This window comes from Garra rufa, unplaced genomic scaffold (assembly GCF_049309525.1).
Source record: "Garra rufa unplaced genomic scaffold, GarRuf1.0 hap1_unplaced_001, whole genome shotgun sequence".
NCBI lineage: Eukaryota > Metazoa > Chordata > Actinopteri > Cypriniformes > Cyprinidae > Garra > Garra rufa.
The window spans coordinates 21,302,411-21,313,177 of record NW_027394276.1 but is presented as its reverse complement, the minus strand read 5'-3'; the positions used below and the strand labels follow the sequence as shown (position 1 = coordinate 21,313,177).

The 10,767-nt window shown below is 40.1% G+C and overlaps 1 protein-coding gene across 1 annotated transcript; it reads right to left on the bottom strand.

Annotated features, from left to right (window-relative positions):
* Positions 1-497: 497 nt before the first annotated feature.
* LOC141302368 (neuronal acetylcholine receptor subunit beta-2-like) lies at positions 498-9,887 on the bottom strand. Its single transcript, XM_073832413.1, has 3 exons — positions 9,872-9,887; positions 6,239-6,383; positions 498-1,650 (listed from the first exon to the last, which is right to left on the bottom strand). Exons 1-3 carry the CDS (start codon positions 9,885-9,887, stop codon positions 498-500), a joined length of 1,314 nt encoding a protein of 437 aa, XP_073688514.1.
* Between the last annotated feature and the right edge of the window lie 880 nt (positions 9,888-10,767).

Sequence of the window (10,767 nt, the reverse complement as noted above, 5' to 3'; positions counted from 1 at the left end):
TTATCTTTAAATTAAAAAAAGAAATTTACCCCCTAATATTGTGGCAGGTTTTTCTCTGTGGTATCGAAAATAGTATCGAATATCGATATTTTTCAAGGTATCGTATCGAAGTTAGAAATTCCAGTATCGTGACAACACTAAGTCATACAAATTGGGGAACTTTTAACTCATAAAATACGCAATCTCATGGCAATTCATACATATTTCTCATCAAATACATACTCAATCTCATGACAATTCGTACATATTTTACGAGGTGGCTAATTTTGACAAATTGTGGAACTTGTAACTCGTAAAATACGCAATCTCATGCCAGTTCATACATATTTCTCATAAATATCAAAGTCATCTAAGTCTAAGTCATCAAGCTGGTTGTCAGTGGCACTACTCTATCATTTAAGAGACAACAATGAACAGGAAGTATTATTTATACTATGATAGCTATGAATGACAGCTTGCTATTGTGAAAACACTCATCCGCACATTCAGATATGTGATTATGAAACAGAATGACTCACACTACGGTCGTCGTCCTCGCTCTTCATGTGGTTTGCGATGAAGCGGACTCCGTCTACGGCCTCCTCGAACCCTGGACAGGCCTGGGCCAGCAAAGCCTGGGTGAGGACCGTAGGGGGCTGCTGCTTCCCCCGAGGTAGAGCAGAGCTCTGCAATGGATTTGAACCTCCTTCCCTGGCCTCTCTCCCCCCTTCCCTTATCCCGTTTAGTCCATCTGTCGACCCCCCTCCACCACTCCCTCCACTTAACTCTGCCCCAAACTGTTTAACTGAGGCCCGGTTCACATAGCATGTACACGCCTCATTGTTCTCTTTGCTCCCTGATGAAGAGCCACCCAGGCCCAGTCCCGCCATGAGCCCAGCAGCTAGACCCGCTCGCCCACCTTCCTGCTGTTCGTTGGCACGCCTGCGTTGGCGCAAACGCTGCCGCTCGCTGCTGTTGCGTGGCTGCCGCATGAAGAGCAAGGCAGGTAACTTGTTGAGGAACACCAACTTCACCCATGGAGGCATGGTGTGTGTGGTGGGTGACCGGTGATGCACGTTCAGAACGCACACGCTTGTCACAATAGAGAACGTGACCAACACCATGGTGAACATCAGATACTTCCCAACCAGAGGGACGTCGAGAGACGTGGGTGGCACGATTTTGGAGATCAGCAGCAGGAACACAGTGAGGGCCAGTAGCACTGAGATACAGAGCGTCATCTTCTCTCCGCAGTCTGACGGAAGGTAGAAGACCAGGATGGCCAGCGAGGTGATGAGGACGCAAGGAATGATGAGGTTGATGGTGTAGAAGAGAGGTTTGCGCCGGATGATGAAGTCATAGGTGATGTCTACGTAGGTTGGGTCTGAGGGGTTCTCGTTTCGACGCCCAGGCAGAGCGATGATGTCCCACTCACCGCTGGGTGTGAAATCGTCCATGCTAGCCACGTCTGCACGCAGAACCAGGTCCACTTCTGTGCGGTCGTAAGTCCAAGAGCGGAAGCTCAGGGTGCAGTTCTGCTGGTCGAAGGGGAAGTGCTTCACCTCAATTTTACAGGCACTCTTATAGATCGCTGGTGGCAACCAGAAGACACTTCCATCATAGGAGACGACAGCATTGGAGTAGAAAGAGACCTCATACATGCCGTCAGCACTGGGAAAGGAGACAGAGAGGTTGTGAGATGGTTTATATCTGAAAGGGATATTTTATCCAGTATCCAAAATTGAAAATTCTGTCATTAAAGGGTTAGTTCACCCAAAAATTAAAATTAGCCCATCATTTACTCACTCTTTAGGCATCCTAGGTGTATATGACTTCCTTCTTTGAGATGAATTGAGTTTTACATTCTATTATTATAGTTATATTAAAAATTATCCTGGCATTTCCAAGCTTTAGAATTGCAGGGGTTGGCGTTTCTCTTCATCAGTCCAAAACAAGTCCAATAAAGTGCATCCATCCATAATAAAAAGTGCCTTACATGGCTCCGGGGGGTGAATAAAGGCCTCATGTAGCGAATCAATGCATTTTTGTAAGAAAATTATCCATATTTAAAACGTAATAATCACTTTAATCTAGATTGCGCCAACAGCTTGAACAAAGAAGACCCTTTGGGCAGATGACGTAGGACGCAGATGACGTAGGACGCATACGCTGGTGAGTCTCGCACAAACCAACGTTTGTTTACAGGAGCATAGGAAGCAAAGTTTTCTTATTGTAGCAAAGGCTTATATCGAAATCCACCAACAATTTTCTCAAATTAAATCCTCACTTCTGCGTCTACGCCATCTGCCCAGAGCTGTTTCCGTGTAAAAGCAGTTGGTGCAAGCTAGATTAAAGTGATTATTACATTTTATTTTTCTTACAAAAATGCATCGATTTACTACAGGACAGAGCCGGACAGTAACGGAGTACATTTACTTGAGTACAGTACTTAAGTACAATTTTGAGGGATCTGTACTTTACTCAAGTATCATTTTTGGGGAGTACTCATGGCTTTACTCAAGTACATTTGAGAGGCAAATATTGTACTCTTTACTCCACTACATTTCTATCCATAACCGTGAGTACCCATTACTTCTTCTAAAAAAAAAAAGGAAAAAAGAAAAATCCCGGAAACCCTCAATTTGTTGTTTCCCTCTCAAACGTGATTGGATTGTGCAGGCGCCACTGATTGGGACAGCCTATCAGCAATCACCTTCAGCTTTCCGCCAAAGTCAACTCCATAGTCAGATAATGATTTAGATGAGAGACGAAACCATGGACCAAACAATGGATGAAGACACAGCAGGTCCATCCCGGGAATATGCCAACCCGTGGCCTCAGTTCAGAGTTGTGTCAGAACATTGCTATATTGCCTTCTTTGCTGGTTTAGGTTTATTAATTTGATTGATGAAAAAACAGAGAAGCTCACATGTACACACAATTGTTAGCTGAATTTTCTTTTCTGATATTACACATTAATGTAAGCTGAGCATTTGCTTTGATGTTCTTGAGTATGCGCTGTGTTTAACACAGTCAGGTTCAAATGTGGGTGCAAAAAATCCATTAAAACTCCAAGGTATTAACATTAACATTTTTCATAACTCCATGTAGGACGTTTCTGTACATAAATGTAAGCAGTAGTAATGCAATATTTAAAAAAAAAAATACTCTTGATACTCAAGTACTTTTAAAAACAAGTACTTCAGTACTTTTACTTAAGTAGACATCTGACTGTAGTACTTTTACTTGTACTTGAGTAAACTTTAGCAAGGGGTATCTGTACTTTTACTCAAGTAATGAAGCTGTGTACTCTGTCCGCCTCTGCTACAGGAGGCCTTTATTCACCCCCCGGAGCAGTTTGAGGCACTTTTTATTATGGACGGGTGCACTTTATTGGACTTGTTTTGGACTGATGAAGTGACACCTGCCCATGCAGTTCTAAAGCTTGGAAATGCCAGAATAATTTTAATAACTCCGAACAGATTAATCTGAAAGAAGGAAGTAGTACACCTAGGATGCCTAGAGGGTGAGTACATGGTGGGATTATTTTTATTTTTGGGTGAACTAACCCTTTAATTACTCACCCTCATTTCGTTCCAAACCTGTAAGGCCTTTGCTCATCTTCAGAACACAAATTAAGATATTTGCATAGATGACAACACAACGATGTTCAAGGCCCAGAAGGGTAGTAAGGACATCTTAAAAATAGTCCATGTGACATCAGTGGTTCAACCGTAATTTTTTAAAGCTACGAGAATACTTTTTGTGCACACAGAAAACAAAAATAATGACTTTATTCAACAATTTCTTCTCTTAGTGTCAGTTGTCAATGTTGTGGTACTCTCGTGAATGTGCGGCAGAGACAGGCATGGAAGAGAATTTTGAATAAAGTCGTTATTTTTGTTTTCTTTGCACAAAAAAGTATTCGTGTAGCTTCATAAAATTACGGTTGAACCATTGATTCCACACATTGACTATTTTAACGATGTCCTTACTACCTTTCTGGACCTTGAACGTGTCAGTTGCGTTGCTCCCTATGCAGGGTCAGAAAGCTCTCGGATTTCATAAAAAAATATCTTAATTTGTGTTTTAATAAGGAACAAAGGTCTTACAGTTTTGGACATGAGGGTGATGACAGAACATGTGCTTTCACACTTGGTTCAATTACCTGATCAGAACCTGGGTTTGATTGATCCCCCATCCCCCTGCTATACTGGGTTCATACTATGTTTTTGGTTCTTAACCACGGTTTGCATCATCAGAGTTGTAGCTATTTACCCCTTTTGATAGGAAATGTCTATGCAGGGGAATACAGCAAAATGAATAGATACTGTTGCTTGCTTGCCTTACTATTGTACTTTTGTGTGATTTTGAAAAATTGGATTTGTCTTTTTTGGATGCATCTATTTGTCACAAATGTAATGCAAAGGTTCAAAAAAACGTGGGAGTCAATTTCTGCTGAAGGTGAGCAGAAATTAGATATAAATTCTCTCTGCTTGCCGTCATGCTTGTCAGGAAAGCAAGTGAGATGACACATTTTGACCAATTCATATGCCATCAATAGTGGCTCACTTCTGCGATTTAATACAATTGTGCATTGTCATCAGAAACAAGTGTTCATTTTGACAGCAAAATTTGATTTAGACTTAGTCATAGTCTTTTGACTAAATGCCATTTAGTTTCAGTCATATCTTAGTCATCTGAATTGTTTTAGTTTTAGTCTAGTTTCAGTTGACTAAATATAAGATTTTAGTTGACTAAATCTACAATAGATTTAGTCGGCTAAAATCTAATGGGTTTAGTTACAATGTAATGCCTTTATTAAAAATTTCTCTAAAAGTAACAAACTCATTGTAAAGGTTTGATATTAAGGTTTTATCAAGATAGACACAGATGTATTAAAATTTTATGAAAGCACTTCTCATAAAGAAACAAGAACACAGCCTTCTTTTCAATAAAATACCAATGGTTATATAGGCTAATATTGCAATCTAGATTAATCTTTATTAGGGCTACTAAAGTGATTCAGTCAAGAGCAGTGAGTGATTCTCTCTCTTTCTTTTTTGCTTTTATTGATTAACATCAATGCCACAGACAATAGCAACTTAATTAGGCTGCTGTCCCTTTAAAACCGAATGTATGGATGCAATATACTGATAAACGTCCAATATTCTCCCAACTGTTTACATTCACCCTACATTGGTTATGTATTACTACAAATTACAAATTACTTTGTATTGTAATTTGTAGATAAAGATTGCTACAATTTCTTCTCTTCCATGTCAGTTCCTCTGCTTGCAAATAAGGTACAGCGTATCTGGGTTGAAGACTGATACAGTTGAGCTCATAACATTACGGTTGAACCACTGATGTCACATGTACTATTTTGGCAATTTCCTTACTACCTTTTTAGGCCTTGAATCTGTCAACGCATGTCTATGCAGGGTCAGAAAGCTCTCAGATTTCATGAAAAATATCTTAATTTGTGTTCTGAAGATGAAAAAAGGTCTTACGGGTTTGGAACAACATGAGGGTGAGTAAATAATGGCAGAATTTTCATTTTTTGGGTGAACTACCCCTTTAAGCAACGTTATCCATACAAAATAACTAACCAATTTTAGTACACAATTCACATGCCAACACAATGTGCATCCCTACATACAATGATTACATCTTCAAGGTCAAGGTCAGACAGTCAATATTAAAATAGACTGTATTAAAAGTATAACCACTTTTAACACAGTGTATTTCAATATTGACTGCCTGACCTTGTTCACATCAAATGTAAGTGCCTTATGTAACTGTTTAGTTCAGGCATTTGGCATTGAGGCACATCACTTTTGCTAGGTACATAATCCAGAAAATATCATAACAATAGTCAAAAATTGAACTTGAATCCTCTGAGAAAATTTTTCAAACTTTAGCATTTGGGGCCTGTTTGTGGGCGTCTCTGTACAACGTTTATCAATGATACATAAAGACAAACACAGGAGGGAGGCTGGCGTTAATTAGCTTGAATTTAAAACATCTTCCACTGCGTGACATGACAGTGAGAGAGGCCGAACATGCTTTATTTACAGTGAGGTCATGTAATGTGACACGGGAACACTGCTAAAGAGACAAAGACTGATAAGAAGGGATGTTATCTACCCTACAATGACAAAGGAATGAGGTGATGGAAAGAAAGGATCAGATATGATAAAGACAGTGATAGACTGACAAGATAAGGAAATACACAAGAGACATCTTTGAGACTTACTTGTTGTAAAGAACAACATCAGGTAACCAAATATGTTTGGAGGGAAGACGGACCTTCTTCATGCCATCAAACTCATCTGGGCTCCATGTTAGCCGGTAGTCCTGCCACTCCTGAGGACAGAGTGGAAATAAATAACCATGACAGACTCAAGAGAAAGCAGTCCAGTCGGATTTCTATTCATCTCAATGGCAGAATAAACCAGTGTTGTTTTTGACAACCATCTTAGATTTAGTCTTAGTTTTAGTCTTTTGGACTAAAATGCTTATTAGTTTTAGTCAAATTTTAGTCACTTCTATATGTGATAGTTTTAGTCCAATTTTAGTCGACGAAAAGTCAAAAAGGTTTTAGTCTAGTTTTAGTCAAAAAAAAATGGGAAAAAGTAGTCTTTTAACAAATTAATGTAGGTCAGTAAGTATTTTGCTGTTGGGTAGTGTCACTTATAAATTGTGAAAATAGCAGATCTATAGTTCAACACATTGTGAGCTTCCGGATCGACTGTTTTCACCAATAATTACAATAATGAAGGAATGGTTTTAGACATAATAGACATATATTTGAAATACACCCATAGGTCCTCTCGCCGTTTGCGACCACCCTGTGTGCAAACTGCCGCCATCATGGTTAATCGTCTGTCTGTCTGAGTGACAACAATGTGACGTGTTGAGCAAGTTGTGCATTGCACGCCAGATGGTTGGCGTAACCAAACAAGGATAGAATGCTAAAACGGCTTGCCATACTAGTATGGCAAAGAGTATTTAATGCTAAACGGCTTGCCATAGCGGCAGATACTTTTTAGGTTTTAATTGGCATGCACAATAAGCAGAAATGTCATGCATTTTAAACGTCTGACGGACCACCCACTAACATTTTCGTCTATTCTCGTCTCGTCAACGAAAACTCACACACGTCTCGTCATGTTTTAGTCATCAAAGAGCCATTTTTATCTCGTCATCGTCTCGTTATCGTCATGAAAAAAAGTGGCGTCAACGAAATGATTTCGTCATCGTCACCGTTGACGAAAACAACACTGAAATAAAAACCTGCTTTTGAATACAGTTGAGGTCAAATGTTTACACCCCCCTTTCAGATTCTGCAAAATGTTAATTATTTTACCGAAGTAGGAGGGATCATACAAAATGCATGTTATTTTTTTATTTAGCTCTGACCTGAATAACATATTTCACATAAAACAGGTTTACATATAGCCCACCACAGAAAATAATAGTTAAATTTATAAAAATGACCCCGTTCAAAAGTTTACATCCCTTTAATTCTTAATACTGTGTTGTTACCTGAATAACCAACAGCTGTATTTGTTTGTTTAGTGATAGTTGTTCATGAGTCCCTTGTCTTTCCTGAACAGTTAAACTGTCTGCTGTTCTTCAGAAAAATTCCCTCAGGTCCCACAAATTCTTTGGTTTTCCAGCATTTTTGTGTATTTGAACCCTTTTCAACAATGACTGTATGATTTTGAGATATATTCAACTATTACAGAAGGTTACAGAAGGACTGTTCCAAAAACTTTCCGTGCTGTGGTAAACAAGACTGGATGGAGGATGGATGTGTGGACGTGTTTATAGTCAATAGTTGATAAGTTAAAGTAGTTAGAAGTGCACCGTTTAAGGATTGTGTGGATATATGTGTGCGTGCAATGACTTGTAAGTGCATTTACATATTTTCTTGCGTGATAAGTTAATGAGAAAGATAATGTTTACGTTATCATACTAGCATGTTATCCTGTGGACAAAATGTTAAGATTCTCCAATGTTATTTGTTTGTTTAAGTATTTAATGTCATATTATATATTAGGCTTTACGTAGACTTGAAACAGACCTCAGGGAACATGTCTGGGCTTTTTTACATGCCCTGTTAGACACTTGCGCTAGGCACGTGAGCTACGCAAATTGCGGTAGTGCATTCATTGAATAGAACGTCAATTCGTTTGTATCTATATTATTTTTATATTGTTTACTTCATGTTAAGTTCTCTAATATAGCATTTATTTATACTGTTAATTCTGAATATTTAAGTACTGCTGTAAAGATCTGTTATGGTACATTTATTTACTTTATTTACATTACTTTTGAACTGGCCATTTTTATAAATGTAACTATTATTTTTTTCTTGTGGACTATATGTTAACATCTTTTATGTAAAATATCTTATTCAGGTCAGTAATAAATAAACAAGAACATGCAGTTTGTATGATTCCTCTTATTTTGGTAAAATAATGAACATTTTGCAGATTCTGAAAGGGGGTGTAAACTTTTGACCTTAACTGTAGCTGTCAATAGAGAAAGATGTATTTTGCAGCCAGGTATTGTAGTATAACAATTGCTAGCACAAGTTTACAGCAAAAAAGTGAGATACACTATCAATGTATGGTCTTTATTCCCACATTTTTCTCCTCGTGTTATGAAACCACCATTTCTCGTTGGCCTGTGAACAGGAGGTGTAACCAATTCCACATGCTGTTAAGATCATGTTCATCTGTCACACACACCACTGCTCTCAGTCAATTAGCAGTATATTTAGCGTATGTATTAATGATCTGTCACTTTTCATTCCTAATAGAAATGTCCTAATAAACTAGATTAGAAGATTAGAAATAATTACTTGAGGCCATAAATGCTGACAGATTAAACAGACTGCAAATGAGAGCTGTCAAAAGGCGAAGCCTAGCTAATGGTAGTCATATTAATACACACAAAAAGAGTGATAAATGTCTAATGATGGTCATTTAACACACTTCCTGTTGAGTTTTGACTAGATAGTGTCCACTAATGTAATTAAACTACATTTTTCACTCTGACACACCATTCACATACACATACACTCAAGCTGGGAAAGACACACACAGTGGCAAAGTTATATGGGTAACCTGTACTGACAGCGGCAATAACTCCTGCCAGCTGACATCTATGGTCATAGTGACCATGAGTATATGATTCAGAGAGGAAGTGACAGAAAGATGAAAAACGAGAGAGAAAAAAGAGAGATGTGTAAGAGAGTTGTCACGCCAGGCCAGCAGAGGGAGCCCTTACCCCCACTGACTGTTGCTGCTCCCTCTGCTGCCTCTATGGTTACTTCCTGTTTATCAGACATAAAAGCCAGCTCATCACACACACACATCGCGAAGTATTGTTTTGCTCCAGCGGACTCTACCAAGCGTTTTCCTTTGCTCTCAGGTTTCCTAGTCTCCTTGTTGTTCCCTAGCCATAGTTCTGTTTTTGTTTTCCCAGTCTTAGTCTTAGTTTTCTAGTTTCTTGTTTTCATTTCATTGTTTCATTTGGACTGCCCACTTGGATTTTGACCCACGCTTGTTTATTGGATTACGCTATTGGATTGTCTTCGCTGTTCATGTTTGCTGGTGTTTTCGACCCTGTCTGTCTGACTACGATCTGCTTAATAAAGCCTTGCATTTGGATCCTCACTCTTGGTCGTCCCGTTTGCGACAGAATACTTCGCCATACCCCGGATCCAGCGGCTTTACCCACCAGCAGTACAACCCACCAAGAATGGATTCAGCAGGAAGTTTGTCCAACCCCGTAAGTCTGCTTTGCTCCATCTTTCAAAATGGCCGTCCCATCGAGCATTATGTGGAGGAGTTTCTTACATATTGTTTTTTGGCACCTTGTGATGAGACCATGTTGAAAGAATGCTTCTGGAGTGGACTTGATCCAGAGATCAGTTTTAATTTGCCTGATGAAGACCCCAGTTGGACTCTCGCACAGTTCATCAATTTTGTCTTGTTGTTTTGCAATACTCCGGTAACTGTGGGTGATTTAGATGTGCCACAGTGCAAAATGTCTGCTAGCCCAGAGCCTCAGCATAAGATGTCTGCCAGCTTAAAGCCACAGCACAAGATGTCTGCTAGCCCAGAGCCTCAGCACAAGATGTCTGCCAGCTTAAAGCCACAGCACAAGATGTCTGCTAGCCCAGAGCCTCAGCACAAGATGTCTGCCAGCCTAGAGCTACAGCACAAGATGGCCACCAACCCAAAGCCTGTTCACAAGATGGCTACCTTTCATGAACCTGTTCACAAGATGGCTACCTTTCCTGAACCTGCTCACAAAATGGCTGCCTTTCCAGAATCTGCTTTCGGAATGACTATTCTTCCTGAGTCCGCGTTCAAGATGGTCACCCAATTGGACTCAGCTCACCAGAAATCTACCACGTCTGACTTCTCTCGCAAGATGGCTGCCACCCCAAGGCCCGATCACAAGATGGCCGCCATCCCCAAGCCTGTTCACAAGATGGCTGCCACCCCCAAGCCTGTTCACAAGATGGCCGCCATCCCCGAACCTGATCACAAGATGGCTGCTGTTCCTGAGCCAATTCCCAAGATGGCCGCCCTTCCCGAGTCTGTTCACAAGAAGGCCACCGTCCCAAAGCCCGTTCACAAGATGGCTCCCGTTCCTGAGTTCCTGGTCAAGATGGCCACCACGCCAGAGCCTGCTGCAAAAATGGCTGCCACGCCAGAGCCTGCTGCAAAGATGGCCGCCACGCCAGAGCCTGCTGCAAAGATG